At 49.1% G+C, this 16,384-nt stretch overlaps 7 protein-coding genes and 1 non-coding gene across 8 annotated transcripts in view; 3 read left to right on the top strand and 5 right to left on the bottom strand.

The window, feature by feature from the left end:
- Positions 1 to 850: 850 nt before the first annotated feature.
- ASPBRDRAFT_t168 lies at positions 851 to 922 on the top strand. Its single transcript has one exon. It is a non-coding gene; the product is annotated as a tRNA-Arg (tRNA).
- Positions 923 to 1,126: 204 nt separating this feature from the next.
- On the bottom strand, positions 1,127 to 2,520 carry ASPBRDRAFT_44618 (uncharacterized protein). The gene has a single exon (XM_067625244.1). It carries the CDS (start codon positions 2,239 to 2,241, stop codon positions 1,222 to 1,224), a length of 1,020 nt encoding a protein of 339 aa, XP_067477700.1. The 5' UTR covers positions 2,242 to 2,520; the 3' UTR covers positions 1,127 to 1,221.
- A 1,169-nt stretch (positions 2,521 to 3,689) lies between these two features.
- Positions 3,690 to 4,670, top strand: ASPBRDRAFT_129379 (HpcH/HpaI aldolase family protein; the record flags this gene model as incomplete). The annotated part of the gene is made up of 4 exons (XM_067618134.1): positions 3,690 to 3,757; positions 3,821 to 3,941; positions 4,013 to 4,141; positions 4,200 to 4,670. 4 exons carry the CDS (start codon positions 3,690 to 3,692, stop codon positions 4,668 to 4,670), a joined length of 789 nt encoding a protein of 262 aa, XP_067477701.1.
- Positions 4,655 to 6,578, bottom strand: ASPBRDRAFT_620690 (SDR family NAD(P)-dependent oxidoreductase). The gene is made up of 13 exons (XM_067628353.1): positions 6,382 to 6,578; positions 6,106 to 6,323; positions 5,979 to 6,051; positions 5,856 to 5,925; positions 5,760 to 5,799; positions 5,685 to 5,710; positions 5,522 to 5,633; positions 5,433 to 5,466; positions 5,375 to 5,381; positions 5,289 to 5,328; positions 5,072 to 5,199; positions 4,904 to 5,013; positions 4,655 to 4,849 (listed from the first exon to the last, which is right to left on the bottom strand). The coding sequence occupies exons 1-13, from the start codon at positions 6,421 to 6,423 to the stop codon at positions 4,796 to 4,798; spliced, it is 954 nt and encodes a 317-aa protein (XP_067477702.1). The 5' UTR covers positions 6,424 to 6,578; the 3' UTR covers positions 4,655 to 4,795.
- Positions 6,579 to 7,272: 694 nt separating this feature from the next.
- Positions 7,273 to 9,184, bottom strand: ASPBRDRAFT_44622 (phosphatidate phosphatase App1 family protein). The gene is made up of 2 exons (XM_067625245.1): positions 8,158 to 9,184; positions 7,273 to 8,100 (listed from the first exon to the last, which is right to left on the bottom strand). Exons 1-2 carry the CDS (start codon positions 9,154 to 9,156, stop codon positions 7,498 to 7,500), a joined length of 1,602 nt encoding a protein of 533 aa, XP_067477703.1. The 5' UTR covers positions 9,157 to 9,184; the 3' UTR covers positions 7,273 to 7,497.
- A 1,974-nt stretch (positions 9,185 to 11,158) lies between these two features.
- Positions 11,159 to 11,890, bottom strand: ASPBRDRAFT_83066 (uncharacterized protein; the record flags this gene model as incomplete). Its single annotated transcript, XM_067629492.1, has 1 exon — positions 11,159 to 11,890. A coding segment is annotated over one exon (732 nt), but the record flags the coding sequence as incomplete, so codon positions are not given.
- Positions 11,891 to 12,576: 686 nt separating this feature from the next.
- ASPBRDRAFT_56251 (uncharacterized protein) lies at positions 12,577 to 13,950 on the bottom strand (the record flags this gene model as incomplete). Its single annotated transcript, XM_067627521.1, has 2 exons — positions 12,577 to 13,421; positions 13,482 to 13,950. 2 exons carry the CDS (start codon positions 13,948 to 13,950, stop codon positions 12,577 to 12,579), a joined length of 1,314 nt encoding a protein of 437 aa, XP_067477705.1.
- Positions 13,951 to 15,201: 1,251 nt separating this feature from the next.
- ASPBRDRAFT_129450 (uncharacterized protein) overlaps positions 15,202 to 16,384 on the top strand; it is a gene marked incomplete at both ends in the record, with an annotated part of 1,625 nt that continues 442 nt past the window's right edge. The window contains 2 exons of the mRNA XM_067618138.1: positions 15,202 to 15,326; positions 15,501 to 16,243. Coding sequence (XP_067477706.1) covers positions 15,202 to 15,326; positions 15,501 to 16,243 — 868 coding nt within the window. The remainder of the gene's footprint in view (positions 15,327 to 15,500; positions 16,244 to 16,384) is intronic.

Below are 16,384 nucleotides of genomic sequence, written 5' to 3' on the forward strand. Positions count from 1 at the left end.
AGAGAAATATGAGTGTTGTATTTCTATCTAGGGGTTGCGCAGCGAGAGGCGCGTAGAAGGGGTTCCTGGTATGGTGCTAGCTAGTCACGTGACCACGCCTACTAGTATTACTGCTTCAACAATATAGACCAATAGGATCATGAATATGCTGTCGGTGGATCTCAGATCAGCGGCCCCCTTCCAAAGTTAGCTATTCCAGTAGATAACGGTCTATCATCCACTCAGTTTACTTCCGTATGGCCGCGCGATTGCAACGCGGCGTCGCACGGCGGCTCGTCCGACCAGATACTGTGTCTAAGCCACACACTGGGAACCTAGTAGTCAACAGTGGTTGGGTAAATGTAAGGAAGGTAGTTCCTATCTTTGTTACCTGAGTGTAATCAAACCACCTTCTCCCAGGGTGTACCTGAGTATATATATGAGATTTTAGTGGCTCGTAGGTAGTAGCTGCGGGTAATGATGGTCTTTTGGCCTTGTTGGTAGTTGGTGTTCCCAGATCACTTTTTACAAATACCCGCAGCTACCGGTCAAGGATCTGATTTCCGCAGTGCATTCAATATAGGAGTACTATTGTTCAGCTGAAGGTATATATTTAGTCCAGCCAAATAATCATACTGAGCTTGGGGTTAGAAACTCTTCACTACCTTTAATACGGCGCTAGAAAGGAATGTCAGCTAATGTACCGTAGTATGATATCCTATATCATCTCTCCTTTCAGGTTTCAGGATGTTGAAGCAAGGTAGATACCAGCTACTTTCCTCCCTTGGTTTACGCACTTTGACAGACGGGACATGCTAATGAAGTTCTAGTTCTGGCTCATATAGCAAAATAAAACAACTGATATCAACAAGGCCTGCTGGCCCAATGGTAAGGCGCTTGACTACGGATCAAGAGATTGCAGGTTCGAATCCTGCGTAGGTCATTCTTTTTGTCTTTTTTTACCCGCTCCCTCGGCACGCGCATTGTCAGTGTACTTCATTCCAATCAAAGCAGCATTTTATATCCAAACCATACTCCAAACCACGCCTAGATTTCCACTGCCATTAACTCGGCATCCAACTACACCAACATGGACTGTAATAACACTCACTTCCTTACGCCCCAATCTACCCAACTAGTCATCAGATAAGAAAAAAGGGTATCAGTAGCATTAAGTGGAAACAGTCACTATTATACAATCAAACCATCAATCCAAACCTAATCATACAAACAACTACTACACTACACCACCCCCCGCAAAACACCCGGCTGAATCTCCTCCAGAATATCACTCAACTCCTCCCACACCTTCTTCTGCGTCTTCTTCCCCTCCTCACTCGTCACAAACGACGACAACTCCTGTGGACACACCACGCCATTGGACATATACTGCCCATGACTTTCCCTCCCCGCCACCGCCGCAGCCACCAACGTCCTCCCACCCACCTCCGCCGTCCTCGCGAACAACCGCATCATTAACCTAGCCACCACATTATCCATCTCCCGGGCCAGCTCCGACCGACACAGTCCAGGATTCAAACAATTCACCACGATATCATCATCCCCGATCCGATCCGCCAACTCCCTCGTCAACAACACATCCAACAACTTCGACGCGAAATACCGCTCCCCCATCGTCTTGTAGTACCGATCCGGATCACCCAGCGCCTCGAACACACTCACCCCCTTCTCAGCGGGTGCATTCCGCTCCGGGAACTTGGGGAATGCATGAACCTCGCTCGCTACAATCGACAGCACGGGAACCTTCCCTTCTTCTCCCTGCTGTTGAGACAATTTCTTCGTCTCCCGCAGTTTCGGCACCAGCAGGATCGATAACAGGAACGTCGAAATCACATTGACCGTAATGGTGCGCTCGTTGTTCTCTGCCTTGGAGTAGTTGTACGTCGAGATGCCTGCATTGCAGAGGAGGACGTCCAAACGGTCGAGCGTGGTGGTTGCGCGGGTGGCGAATGCGCGGACGGAGTCGTAGGAGGCGAGGTCTAGAGGCCAGACTTCAATGGCTTGGGGGTCGCAGGAAGGATGGGCATTGAGGATCTCGGTGCGGGCGGACTCGCCGGCGGAGGTGTTGCGGACGGCGAGGATGAGCTTGCCGATGGGTCCGGAGGCGATGTGATGGGCGGCTGCGAGGCCGAGGCCGGTGTTGGCGCCGGTGATGATGACGGTGCGGTTGTCGAAGGGGAGAGGGTGGGCAGGGGGGGACGGGGTGACAAAGAGTTGGTTGTAGAGGATTCTGAGAGCCATTTTGATGGTTGCTTGGGTGGTGTGATGGTTGATGATGGATTAAAGGCAGGGATTGGGATTAAGATATGTAATTATGATAGTGTCCCACGGCAGATGGAAAATGAGAGTAATATGTAGATCGTCATGGACTACCGGAATCCCCGGACTCGGACATATCGGTTTCCGGGGGGGGGGGGAAGAGATTGCGGCGATAAGCCGGAATTAAGATTCTGCAGGTCGGTTATACACGTGGTGATGCTATATGTGGGGCGTGCATCTTCCGCATCAGGTATCGTTCTGCGAGGCTATGTACAGAGTACAGTAGAGAGTAGAGATATGTTTAGTGTTGATTGTTACGAACTCAGTTAATCCTGCACCTGGCACCCGTCATCCACCTGCATATGGCATAGACACGCGGCAGCTGTTTGCCTAATCATACGAGCTAGCTCGCAAGTGCATGAGTGGATCCTTAATCAATAGCTTATTCTTCCCTAAGGTACTTAATTTACTATATATGGTTACCTCGGCAATTAGCCGATGACAATTAGCCGATGACACCAAGGCCGAGACAATGTCAATGCACAGTATACAACGGAAAATACTACCGCCACACCGAGGCTGCCTCCATACCCTCCGCCTATCCCAGCAGGTAAAGCTTGATTCAAATATATGTAGAAACTCTACCGCCTGCTAGTTTGCTCCAAGTTTGCCTGAGGCCGAACATTCTGTCTGGATTAGAAGTACCCTGGGTCTTAAAGCTTATCTAGAGATATAACAAGGTTAAATTATCTATGATCTCTGGCCTTCAGCGAGGCTTAAAGCTTTATATAGTTGTCAGAATCCACTTCTAGTGCGCTTTAGAAGTGAATCATCCGGATTTGTACTGCTCAGCCGTCCGGTACAAGACTGGAATTCTGCACACTTATAAGCTTGCAGCTGAATGTGAGGATCATCAGGGTTCAGGATCCTCATAATTGTGTACAATTAGTACCAAAAGAAGAGGAGAAAATATAACCTGGTATAAATGATATGATATATATATAAACCGAACTATGAAACTTCGGTATCGCTCGTACTGCTTTCTAATATTGGGGCATTACAATACTGCTGAAGTGCGGAGTATTTATATTACCACTTAAGGCAATAGCTTAGAAACCTTCTAGAACATCACAATGAATTCTCCAAGCCTTCGTTGAATTTCCAAGACAATATACTTGCCTCGGGGTGAACTACCCCGTAGCGGTCGGAGTTGATGCGATCGGTTAGCCGAGGCCGTTAACCGGCGGGGTAGAGAACACCGAGCTCTTAAGCGGATGACTCGAATTCAATTAAAACGACGTTCAACCTCCATTCATACTGATCGCACTGAGATACGACATCGAAGATTCCCAGCGAGGTACGTATACTTACTGCAGTCTTAAAAATACTCAAGAGGAACCAATACTAACACCGCCCATAGCATCTCCAACATGCCCTTCCAAACCGCCATCACCTCCACCCTGCAGGGCTCCTCCACGGCCCTTGGTTTCTGGCTCACGTATGTGCATTACCCCAAACTCTTCATTCCACAATAACCTAAGCTTATCTGGAAATAATATAGCCTCCCCAGCGCAGCCGTCGCCAAAACCATCCTCCACAGCCAGCCCCCCAGCCCCGGCCGATTCAGCTGGGTGCTAGTAGACGCCGAGCACGGATTAATATCCGACCGCCACTACTATGAAGTGAGTACATACCTCTAAACCCAATCCTCGTTCTCTAGATTGTCCTTGAAAACGATAATAACCATCAATAGCTCTTCAACGCCATCGCCTCCGAAAACGTCAGCCCGATCGTCCGGGTCCCCAGCGCCGAGGAATGGATGATCAAGCGGGCATTGGACGCCGGTGCCCACGGCGTCATGACTCCCATGTGTCATAATGAAGTGCGTAGTAACCAACCCCATATTCCCTAAAGAAGTGAATCTAATAAGTGGACTACAGGTTGAAGCCGCCAAAATCGTCCAATGGACGAAATACCCCCCGCTCGGCACCCGCGGGTACGGCCCCATGTTCGCACCGCACGCATTCCCCGGCGTCGCGCCAGGCGAAGAATACGACGAGGGATCCCAAACGGGGACGATTGTCGTGGTGCAGATCGAGTCGAAGGCCGGGGTGGAGAACGTGGAGAAGATTGCGGCGGTGGAGGGCGTTGATGTGTTGTTCATTGGACCGTTTGATTTGGCGAAGCAGATGGGGGTGGTGCGGGGTGGGGAGGAGCATGAGGCGGCAATTCAGCGGATTTTGAAGGCGGCGCATGCGGCGGGCAAGAAGGCGGCGATCTTTTGTACGGATGGGAAGGATTCGCGCGTGCGTGCCGAGCAGGGGTTTGATATGATTTCGGTGATTACGGATGTCGCGGTGTTTAGGGCGGGGATGTTGAGTGAGTTGAGGAGTGTTACGGAGGGGAGGTAGATTATTCTAAGAGGGTTGGTTATTGGGATGGATAATGAATGCATTATGATTTTGATATTTGATTAGGTGGGAATTGGGGCTTGATAGGGAGTAGCTGTAGAGCTACTATGGCACTGGATGCCTAATCACCAGTTGTATGTGTCCTCTGGCATGTGGATACCATCATTGATTGATGCGCTCTTAACTAGGATCAGCATTCATCTTACATGTAGATGTGAGGACAGAAGACGTACCATTGCTCTACCACCGTCCACTAGGAGATATCCTCCGGTCATGTATCCCCCGGCTTTGGAGCTCAGCATCAGGCATGGTCCAACGATCTCCTCGGGATATCCTGGGCGGCCTGTAATGCGTGTCAGGGTATTAAGACTGTATTGTGGAAGTTTCCCGGGCTCACATACCAGCAGGAGCACGCTTAGCAGCACTTGCTGCGAAAGGATTAAGGGTGTCCGCGTTGTTTGTGTTATCAGCGAACGTCATCTCACTGGGGAAGATTCCAGGGCAAATGCAGTTGACGCGGACTTTCATCCTAATGATTCTGTCAGTGGCGCACTATAAATCACAACCAGTATTGTCGCAATATCAGGTAGTATTAAAATAAGATATAGGACCACATACGGCGCAAATCTGCCAGCTAGAAGCTTGGATACATGAAGTGCTAGACAGAGTGAGTGTCAGGTCAAATGACTGGCAGTCTAACGTACCCGCAGCCTGCAAATGTTAGCGACCTGACCTGGCTTACTGTCATGTATGGGTACTTACTTTCGAAGCACCGTAAGTCACTGCTCCTACGGTTCTTTTTACATCTTAGTTCAGAATAGCTTTAAGAGGTCATGTCAATATCAACTCACCTCTGGTTGGCAACCCCAGCCAACGAGGCTATCACGACCACGCTAGGGTCCGAGGACTTTCGCAGCAGCGGGAGAAATCCCACGGTGGTGAAATAGACACCACTGATGTTGACTTCACATCGCTGTTAGCTTTCCCCCATAATTAAGTAGACAATTTACAGACCATTATTGGTTGAGGTAAAGGATTCGCTTCATCTATCAGCATCGCCACTCATCGAAGTGATTATTCTGAACATACTCGTCGACACTCTCCCATAACCCTTTTTCAACCGCGTCGGCTATTCATCTATTAGCGCATGATACAGTCATAAGATATATGAGAAAGAAACCATACGATCATTAGGATCCCAAGGAGGATACTCCGTCTTCCCAGACACACCCGCATTACTAATGAGAACATCGATCTGTGGACATCGTTAGCACACATATTAATCCCATTAGAACTACCATCACATACATGGTCCTCCTTCTGCTTGATTTGCTCAACGAGCTGCGCACAGCCATCCTTTGTGCTCACATCTCCTTTGATACTATGAATGTGAGTCAGTCTTCAATAGCTTCAACAGTAATCCGAATCGACTAACGGAATTACTTGTCCACCAAGAGCAGCTCTGCCACGCAGCTCCTCTGCAGTCTTCTCAAGGACCTCAACACGACGGCCCGTGATGTAGACTTTAGCACCGTTGGTGGAGAACCCCTCTGCGATCGCTACAATGGACAGAAAGTTAGATACTGGACACCGGAATAGACGGATTAGCTTGCCTTTGCCGAGTCCGGAGCCTCCACCGGTGATTACGACAATCTAGATCTTCATTAGATGTGGATGTTCATGGAGCTGGGTGGGATTGATTGGTACATACCTTGTCCTTTACGCCGAAGAGGTTGGAAAGCTGGAAAGACATGATGGCGTGGTAGTATTGATATGGGGAAACCGATGACTGGAGAGACCTTGATAGGTTTTTTGAAGCGTTGGTGAAGTTATATTGATGAATTAGGACCTAGATAGATGGATAGTTGATGGATGATGGACTGTTGGGACAAGTGACGTCGATTGCGTGATGAGGTTGGCTTACCCGCGGGATAGATAGGTAAGCACCGGAGTTTGGCCGAAGCGTTGCTCCAGCCATTGATGGACAGAATATACCTTAAGACACCTGGTCAATTAATGATTGAGAGTATACTGGAGTTGATCAGTTGCTCTACGGAGTTGTAGATGTTATATGGCCATCAATGCATGAATAAGCCCCTTCGCATGGTGATATGTGACTCCGGGCATAAGGATGAGCGGGGTGACTGCATGAAAGATGCAGGTCCCTCCACATTATTGCATCGCAGTGCAGGGTATTATCTCAACTGCACAATATACATATGGAGGGAATTATTGGCGAGCTGGCGATAACATTATGCGCTCATCATTGAATAAATGGTAACCGATGGTTGCTGTCTAGCATCAATGAACATGAGGGCTCATATCAGAATGGGAGGCTACTAGGCGATATAATGAGGTCTGAGAATGAAGCGTTATTATCTTTAGTACTAAAGCATTATCCTAGCGGACATTGGAGCCATCGTCAAATTGGCAATCGGCGCTCTCTCCGATGCCTCCCAGATGTTCGGCTGAGACATCATTGTTTTTCTCCGCGTCCATGATTTCCATCGCTGAGTAGATTTCGATGTCTCCGTTGGTTATTAATCTTGCTCCCAGGGATGACAGCAATCAAGTCATCTTTCATTTTCGGGCCAAAGTCACAAATAGCAGTCTTATGACGTGGATAATGATACAGCGCTCGAAACGCACGAGACACTAAATCCGATCTACACCTTGACTATCTGGCGTTTTCAATTATTTGTCAAGAAGCTATACGGACTAATTCTAGAAGGTGCGGGTGAATTCACAGTACATGCATCCCTGTGCTAATTTCGGAATGAGTCATAATCAATGAAAATCGTGATATCTCATACATCGTAAATAATATCTACAAGAACATGAAAGAGGCCGTAACCAGGGCAATAAGCAAGACTAAACCCTGCATCCCAGTCCCTTCCTTCATTGACAAACTGGCCGCCGACTCAGCAGTATTATTAGCAGACGCATTAACAGCCGTGGGTTCATCGCCCAGCCCCAACGGCAACCCCTGATAACTAAAGGTCAGATTCTGCGGAATGGACGTATTGTAACACTGGCCGTTCGCAATATCCAGATTGGTCAAGTCATCAGGATGCAAGAAGAACATATAATTCGACTGGTTCAGCTTCTTAAACCCAGATGTATCGTAAGGGAATTTATCCCCTGAATCGGTGGCGCTGGTGTTCCGGAGAAAGATGCATTGCACTTGGCCTGGGAAGTCGGTCGCCATTTCCGGGTAGTCGCGCATGACATCGCTGTTGCTGGTATCGGCAATGAGGATGAACTTGCGCTGCGGAAAGGTCTCGAAGACTTTTTGCAGGAGGAATTTGCGGATCGACAGGGTGGCAGAAACGTCGCTGAAGTTGAGGGGTCGGGTGTCGAATGATCCACCGGGGTAGTTGTTGTAGATGAATTGCATGTAGTTTCTGGTGACTTGTTCGGGGGTCGTTGTCTGTAGTTCTCTGGTGAGTATGTAACGTAAGAATGATCAGGGATTTGAGAGACTAACCAGATAGTGAAAGTGCAGGTCGGGGAGACTGATCGACCAGTTGCGATAGATGTCCGGCATATTCTCCCAGGGCCTGAAGGGACGTGCAAATGAGTTAAGCAACCCTTGCTCAGGTTCATAGATCTTGGTGACTCGTAGGATGTCATCGATGTCCGAAACGACAGTGAGCCCGGTGGGTGGCACCAGATAGGCGGTACTATTCCCGATTGTCGCGCCTTCCACATGGACATTGAGTCGTTGAATCGCCGAAGTTTCGTTACCGGCCGTCAAGCCGTTGCTGGCAATTGGCACGAAAGTGTCAAAGTCACCTTCAACGGTAGTATTGTACGGCAGAGTGAGGTCTTGGGTGCCGCCAGTTGTATTGGAGGATCCACCGCCGCCTGGTTGTCCACTGGATCCCTGACTCGGTGCAGGCTCGAGGTGGATCGTGTTCACGGCGACATGAGGTTGTTGAACGACTAATATCTCTGCTGTCAAGTTCCGAGCCTGCTTCTGCTCGGATTCCGAAAGGTCGGAGATGCTGGTATTCCCCAGGAAAACATCGGCCAAGTGATTCAGATCGGAGACGGAGGTGTTGGGCTGCTTGTAGACGTTTCCGTGAAAGCGAACGTTCCAGCCAGAGCTGGTCCAGTTGGCATATGGGTCAATATTCAACACATTGGTGGGCAAGGCTGCCAGCTCAGCGCTGTTCAAGCCCAAGGAGCTGACCACTGCATCTCCCGTGGGGAAACCCTGGAAGTAGTTGGGCACGCCCGATGCGACCCAGGAGGGCAGATCGGATCCAAGGCCGGAAAGGATGCTGTTCACATCCGAGTCAACATCGCTCAGAATATTCCGACCAGCGACTCGAGAAGGCTGATGGTGAACCGGCGACGGAGTGATAACGGGCTCGGGTGGAGCAACGTTGTTGACAAAGGCCGTGGGCGCCGGAATCGCGGAGACAATTGAGAGAAGAGCAGCCTGAACCAGGGCCTGACGAGCAAAGCTTGACCCGCTCATTTTGACACTTGAAATGGTAAGGATAGACCTTTGGCCGCAGGAACGAGCAGATGAGGCTGTCTTTATTGTTAAATATGACCCGGAAAACCCACCGACGTCATAGCGGTGCAGATCGCAGGGACAACTTCAGGGCCACGCAGGCGATGCATTCATTGGCTCTGCACGGCAAGACCCTGACCCGCAGTTAATTAAGAATAGCAGCCAAGCGACAAACCACATCTCAGCATCAGGGCCATCTCAGGGTCTACATGCGTCATGGCCTCGGAGACGTGTCCACCAGAGGGAGATTTGCTTGTGCTCACCCGGTTGCGTCATCTCTCACTCTTTCACTACTGTTCCTATACTACTTACTGTTCCACAGAAACAGCCACAGTTCCTCAAAGAAATCAACGCAAAAGTAGTGGAAGCCTCCAGAAAAGGTTTACCGTTAATCTTTAAAATCCGGAAATGTCTCCCTCTGGATCTTTCATCCAAGTCTGATTATGATCATCTACTTTGATGTGAAGCGGCCCTTAGACTTGCCTTGTGTATGCCGATCGATCTTTTTTCTTATTAGCAAGGTGGATCTCGAACAACGAAACACAACAAACATGGGCGAATTTAAAGACATTCCATATAAAGAATTGGAGCCAGCTCATTGCCTTATCTAGAATGCCGCTTTCACGCTCTGTGCTGTATCTAGACTTTGAATCAGAAGCTACTGAGTATGACCCGTGGGGAATACCAGAATAGACATCTCTGGCCTGTTTTTGAGAGCAGTGATTGGATGGGGGATATATTTGCAGATTTCTCAGTGCCGTCTGCTAAGTGGAATGGCCAGGGACCGGGAAATTGTGATGCTTTGTTCCAAGATCATTGAAAGCGATGACTGTCTAAAGGTCTATCTGAAAGCTGTATGCAGTAACCTTTTCATGTAAATGTCGCGAAATGATGGCTAGCACCTCTACATAAGTGCTCCTCAAGTAAGTTACATCTCTGGTACTTTAGTTGTATTGAATCCGAGGTACAAAAGAGGAACGTTGCGAGTCACTATTTAAACTAGGACGCGTGAGTTTGAGATTGTCGACTTTTCCGGAATCCATCACGGTCACGTCCACCATGTAGTACTTGACCCCTTGATGCAAGTTGGGACCACCTTGTATGTAACACCAGGTCCTTTCCAAAATAACCATTTTATGCTTGGGTTTGGGTTTGAACCGTTGCTGCAGCATGTCGAGTGCCTGTTGCGGTGGTTCTGTTACCAGCATGTCCTGTGAGAGGTCGATCGCGTCAAATCCGACATCGAATCCTCTCATGGATCCAATCATGACACAGACACGCTGTGCATCTGTAGATCTTTTAAAAACGATAGCGCCTGCTAATGTGCTCGCCACTTTAGGCACCGGAACTCATGAGGAGAACCTTCGGGTAGCCAATCTTCGCGGGCCTTCTGAGCCTCAAGGAGAAACTCTGGATTTCTGGCAGGGTCGCCAAGTGTTGATCTGAAGGACTGAAGATTCTTTTGGCTTGATCCCACCGATTCGGGTGCAATGACTCTCACGGCTTCATAGGCAATGTTTACTTGCTTGTAATACGACCGAGGGCCTTCTCGGAGCTGGGCCACATGGTACGGATAGACACCGGTTCCCGCCGACAAGGAGGAACTCTGCAAAGGTTGTCGAATGAAAATCGCTTTTAGATCTCCGCGACTGTCTTGAATGTGGGCGAATTCTCTTAAATCTGACCGCAGATACTGCTCACCGGATGACACCTTCTTAGAATATATGCCCAAGAAGGTACCGTCCTTGTAGCTTGGTGGTACAGGGCAATTTATGGCTGCAATGTAATTGTCTTCGGAACATTTATTAAGAAATAGGGAAATTTGCAGACCACGATGCGTCATTCCATAGGGAGAAAGAGACTCCCAGTTGCTATACGGGATGAAATTCCCCGAGAAGGCGAACTGCCTTGGTGAACGGGCCAGTAGACCATGGAGGGTGTTCGGAGGAGCATCTAAATCTCGCCATGCGAAGATTGAATGGTCGTCCGACTGACGCATGATCTCTTCTTGGAGTCGGATATATGCTCGCTCCCCTTCACCGTATAACAGGGGCATGTGGATGTTGAATATTCCCAGCAGGCAATATGCGACATCTTCCGGGCGTGATGTATTTCTGTTTGCTGCCCAGGACATTCTGCTGGCGATGGACGCCGAGGATAGCAGGGCCTCTTGGGAGAGATATTGGATCCCGATGCCCGTGATTGTGGATAGTACTTCGTATAGCTCTGTCTTCCTTCCTATGACCTTCCATTCGGAGGAAAAAAAGACCACTTCTCGCGGTGCCAATAGCTCCTGGAGCGTGAACCCGCGAGTAAACCATCTACACCGAGCGAATTCAGAATCTGCGTCCTGGATACGAACATCTGTTGGTACGTCGGATAGATAGGCGTAGCATATACTGGCGGCTTGATACCAGGCATACATAGAATTCAAGGCTTCGGACAGCTCCGCACTGCTTCTTTTATCGATGCAGCAGTTGTCGATCCACACGTATTCGAAGCCATCGGTGGCGGCTTGTTCTGCTGTCTTTTTGAGTTTGGTAAAGCAGGGCTTGTTTTCCGCAGTGCCGCTGAGCATGTCCTCAAAGATCACCTCTTGATCATGGACCCAGGTATGCGACAGGATGGCGTACGGAGGGATAGTATCAGACATGAACTCAACCAGCTTCAAGTCTGACACCCTGAGAAGGCGCATCGTTTCTATCCGTTTTAGCGAGTTTGTATATCGTATATATCGTATTTGATGATGATGAAATGCCTACAAATTGCCAAACAAACAAGAGAGGTGGGCGGGGTCATGCTGAGTTGGCAGGCTCAGCCGCAGGGGCGAAATCCTTCTAGAATACTGCTTAGCTCCCATTTGTAGAAGGCTCAGATGACCTGTGTAATCAAATTCTGGCAAGCTATTCCTGCAAGCTGTAGAGAAACCGTCTTGTGTATTTTGGGCTGAAGTGAGTATATGGCCACAAATGGTATCCAAACTCACAGGAAAATAGAACCTGATCCTTGTCGTTCAGGTCACGTGCTGTATATTGCTAAGGCGTACTTTCAGCCGGTTTTTGGTCTCGTGGCTCGATGCTGCCGGAGTCATCAACTAGAAGATATGTTGGGAATAGTTGCTCGCTTTGTATGTAGGCAAGGAGTAAACAGGAGGTGGTTGGTTAGTGATGTTGGAGTCGCTGCCAAGTCAGGCATGAATTTGGAGTGTATATGGGGCTTCAAATGACTTCTACTCAGCCATAACTCCTGATAGTCTTCCTACTGGTGGCAGGCAGTTATCCAAGCTGAGGCCCCTGTAGTCTAATATACTTTAAAAGAACTGAGTTTGAATAATATCTAGATCTTAGCTCTAATGATCAATTGACTCAACCGTGACCCGTTCTACAACTTCCCAAGTACATACATGAAGCGTTGCACTAGCAGCCACACAAACATCAGGATAAAGAAAGACATGAAAAAGATCCCGAAAAGAAACTCTGAATCTCCTTTAGCCAGATTTTCCCGAAGCCAGCTCCAAACGGACTTCATCAAGGATGCATATTCGTACCCCAAACCCAACCGCCCTTGCTCAGCCTCTGATTCGACCGCCTCCGCCCTGAATATCTGTTCCATTGACTCTTCTAACAGAAGGCCCATCATAAGCTTGTTTTCCCTATCATCCTCCACAGTCTTCGCTCTCAGCCTCTCCTCCCGGCGCTTCAACAGCTCACGCTCTTCTTCTATGTCCTTAAGCTGGCGAGATAAATTTTCTTCCAAGACATTCTTGTTGAATTCGAGAATTTGAACCTTATCCTGCAGGTCGTGATGAAGGTTCTCAAGCTGTGAGGTTCGTAAAGAGTCCCCGAGAGTTTCAGTCAGCTTCTTCGCAATGCCAACAAGCTCACAAACCCCGCGTGCAGTCGTCGGGAGTCGATGTACAGCGGTATGGCGTATCTTCACCACTTTCAAGAGGATTGACTCAGGTTTGAGGTCGGTTGGATGGAGAGCATCTTCCGGAATCTTGTGAAGGCATTTGACGAGAAACCTCGTCGACTTGGTCAACTCGGCAGCTGCCGCACAGTCCCAGCCTCGGCTGGCAAGCTCATCGGGAAACCACGTTTGCATAAAGTCGAATATGCACTCCTCCAGAACTTGTTGGACAGTGTTCAGGATTTGATGCTGGGCATGATAGGGCAGATACAATGGGAATAGTGAAGCAGTGGGTCTCTCGGGAGTCAGTGTTTCATCTGTAGAAGTGTTATGCGTGAACCGAAATACTTGCACTCCATTCATCATTGGTCGCATACCTGAATCATTTCCTTGTTCCGTCTTTACCACATCGGGGAGGCGAACATCTGGTGCAGTGTCTAGAGCCTCAACAGCCTCTACAGCATCCTTCTGTTCCTCTTCCTCCTCACTTCTCTCTGCTTCATATTCATGGGTAATCACCTCAAGAACTTCTTCATTCGAGCGGGATGCCTCCTGCTCAAGTACTGCATTCTGTGTCTGCCGTACTGGACATGGTTCGAAGAGACCAGGGAAATACGCTTCAGCCTTGGCCCTCGATTTGAAGAGGCCTTTTTCTAGAAAAAGCTTGACGATGGGTAAAACCCTATCGATATTGTAATTGGGAATCAGCCTTCTCAGGGACCCCGCGTGCTTTTGCATGTGTGCGCGGATAGCCTTCGTTTTTCGTATGTTTGCATTAACACCGCTGAATATGGCCATACAGGCAAGAAATATTTGGCGCTGCTCGGATGTAGACACTGCTGGCATGACTGCGCTTGTGTTTGTGGTCCGAAAGGAAAGATAAATATAGATTCCTCTAAGACTCCTGCTGAATTACCCGGCCTGGAAAGAGAAAAGGTAGAGCTGGGGGAAATAAAGCCAGTAGATGGCAGAGAAGAAGGTTTTCAGGTCCAACACTCTCATTATCTCAGCTCACTATATATTGAAAACCTCGATCTGCACACTGCCATCATCGCTTCTTTGGAGCGCCTATGGGTGGCTGCGGAAGTGGCTGTGCCGGGAGGAGACCAAAAGAGGCCCTAACAAGGCTGCCTATCTTTTGTCCAAGGGCTAGAGTAATCCTGGTCTGTGTTAGGAATACCTGCTAGATTGATTGGATGTCGAGATATTATTCCTTTGCCGCCGGCGCAGGCAAATGCAAGTTGGCCCAGGCGCCTAGCAGGGGTGTCCGGCGGGGTATGTGCTCAGCCTCGGGGAATTCGTCCGGAGTAAAGGCTCATCTGCACATCAGTAGTCTGGCTGTTCTGGATTCACAACCACCAAAAGTGGCCTGTAAGCTTCAGTCCAGTAAGATAACGGACGTCGAACAATATTATCGGGGTTCCTTCCGGTTGGTGCGGAATACTTCGGCGGCTACCGTGATTGAACCAATATGCTTTGTTTCGATGTCCGACACAAAGGCGCTTGGGTATCTGCTAGTCACTTGGATCGATAGGCTCTCATCTTCTGAGGGTCTTTTCCCGCAGTTCCCCGAGACACTACCATGCAATCTATACTCTTGCGGCAAGAAAAAGCGCGCAAGGCTGAATGTTCCAGCAGTCCAAAAACGGAAGTACAACACCACCAACAAGAGAACTGTGCCACTCACAAGGTGCTCCTGTAGGCAATAGTATCAGCTGGCGCTTTGCAGCTCCATGCATAGCTCTCAAGTTGGCTAAGCATGCCACGCCGCCGCTCTTATAGGCTGCCTCGTCCCAGCAGTCTGGAACCCCCGCAACCACTTTGCATGCCAACGCACAACAACATGTCTCGACTATCGTAGCCTTGCATGCAGCGATATTGTATGACGTGTTCGTTGCGTCTTGGGGCTGGACTTGATCCCCGCGGTAGCATCGCAACTTTGGCGTTGCTTATTACGGCCTGAAATCCCAGATTTCGAAGGCGTCCTCCCAGGCTTCCAGGCACCACCAACATTACTTGTGAGCATACTCCGACGCAAACATCACCATGCCCAAGAAAGGTTCGGACAAGAAGAAGAAGAAGATAAGCAGCGCAATCATGGCACAAGAGGCTATGACACCCCCAGAAGACGAGATGGCCGAGCAACCTGTGGAGCAACCCGTTGAGCTACCCTCTTCCCCCGTTGTTCCAGCGCTCAGTGAATACAATCAAGTCGCTGAATGGTTAGTCGCACACACACACACACACACACACACACACACTCTCTCTCTCTCTCTCTCTCTCTCTCTCTCTCTCTCTCTCTCGCCCTTTCCCTCTCTGTCTATACCCACTGACATGCATCCTATATCACGGTATACGTTGCTCGCTGCTAAGCCATCTCTAACTTCAAAATATAGTCCCTACATCACCCCCGTTATCACTCTCAAGGTTGACAACACCTACTACACGGTTCCACAGCATTACCTCCGGTCCTTTCAGACTTTGCTATGTGACCCAGATCGTACGCACTATGATCCCTTCAATGATAAGCGCTATCATATCGCGCTAAACATCGAGCCACAATGTGCGCATACCTTTGTTCATTACCTGTACACTGGACAATATGAGACACTCGAGACCCCATTTGACCCCCCTCAGTCAGAGGATGACATCCCTGCAATACTCAAGTCTCGCGATATCGAAGAGTTTCAGTGTGCAGTCTACGTGTTTCATGCCGCCGTTTGGTACGATATCCAGGGGCTACTATACATGGCACAGAATTTTATGGCCCGATTCGCGGAGAGATTGCCCATAGATGACATTCTGCGTGCGATCAGACGTGTATATGGTAGCCTGCGTGCGTGTTATTCTGGCCGCAGGTGGCTTGAGAACTTTGTCCGAGACCGTTTGAACATCACATTCAGCAACACGGGTGGAAAGCTGAGACAAATGATAAAACAGTATGAGATTGGAAATAGTGGAAGTTTCGATCACTTCGTTGTTGATGAGGTCTTGGCACTCTATGAAAAGAAGCAGGACATGGTACACCATGTGAAGAGCTCGGAGGATTCGAGAGAAGAACATGGGTCTGTGCCTCCACCTGAGCCTATGCCTGAGCCTATGCCTGAGCCTATGCCTGAGCCCGAGTGTGAGTCTGTATGTGAGCCTGTGTGTGAGCCTGTGTGTGAGCCTGTGTGTGAGCCTGATCAATCATTCGAGCCCGTTGAAGAAGAGGCGGTACCAGCAACCCCAGAACCAGAGCCAGAACCAGAGCCAGAACCAGAGCCAGAACCAGAGCCAG

This window comes from Aspergillus brasiliensis (genome assembly GCF_001889945.1).
Source record: "Aspergillus brasiliensis CBS 101740 unplaced genomic scaffold ASPBRscaffold_8, whole genome shotgun sequence".
Taxonomy (NCBI): domain Eukaryota; kingdom Fungi; phylum Ascomycota; class Eurotiomycetes; order Eurotiales; family Aspergillaceae; genus Aspergillus; species Aspergillus brasiliensis.

What these genes read in the sequence shown, in the direction of transcription:
- ASPBRDRAFT_44618 (XM_067625244.1), bottom strand. Translation starts at nt 2,241, where the DNA reads ATGGCTCTCAGAATCCTCTACAACCAACTCTTTGTCACCCCGTCCCCC.
- ASPBRDRAFT_44622 (XM_067625245.1), bottom strand. Translation starts at nt 9,156, where the DNA reads ATGAGCGGGTCAAGCTTTGCTCGTCAGGCCCTGGTTCAGGCTGCTCTT. An exon ending in ACCTGCACTTTCACTATCTG is followed by an intron (nt 8,101 to 8,157) that starts GTTAGTCTCTCA and finishes AGAGAACTACAG; the next exon opens with ACAACGACCCCCGAACAAGT.
- ASPBRDRAFT_620690 (XM_067628353.1), bottom strand. Translation starts at nt 6,423, where the DNA reads ATGTCTTTCCAGCTTTCCAACCTCTTCGGCGTAAAGGACAAG. An exon ending in TTATGGGAGAGTGTCGACGA is followed by an intron (nt 5,711 to 5,759) that starts GTATGTTCAGAA and finishes TGATAGATGAAG; the next exon opens with CGAATCCTTTACCTCAACCA. An exon ending in TGCTAAGCGTGCTCCTGCTG is followed by an intron (nt 5,014 to 5,071) that starts GTATGTGAGCCC and finishes CACGCATTACAG; the next exon opens with GCCGCCCAGGATATCCCGAG.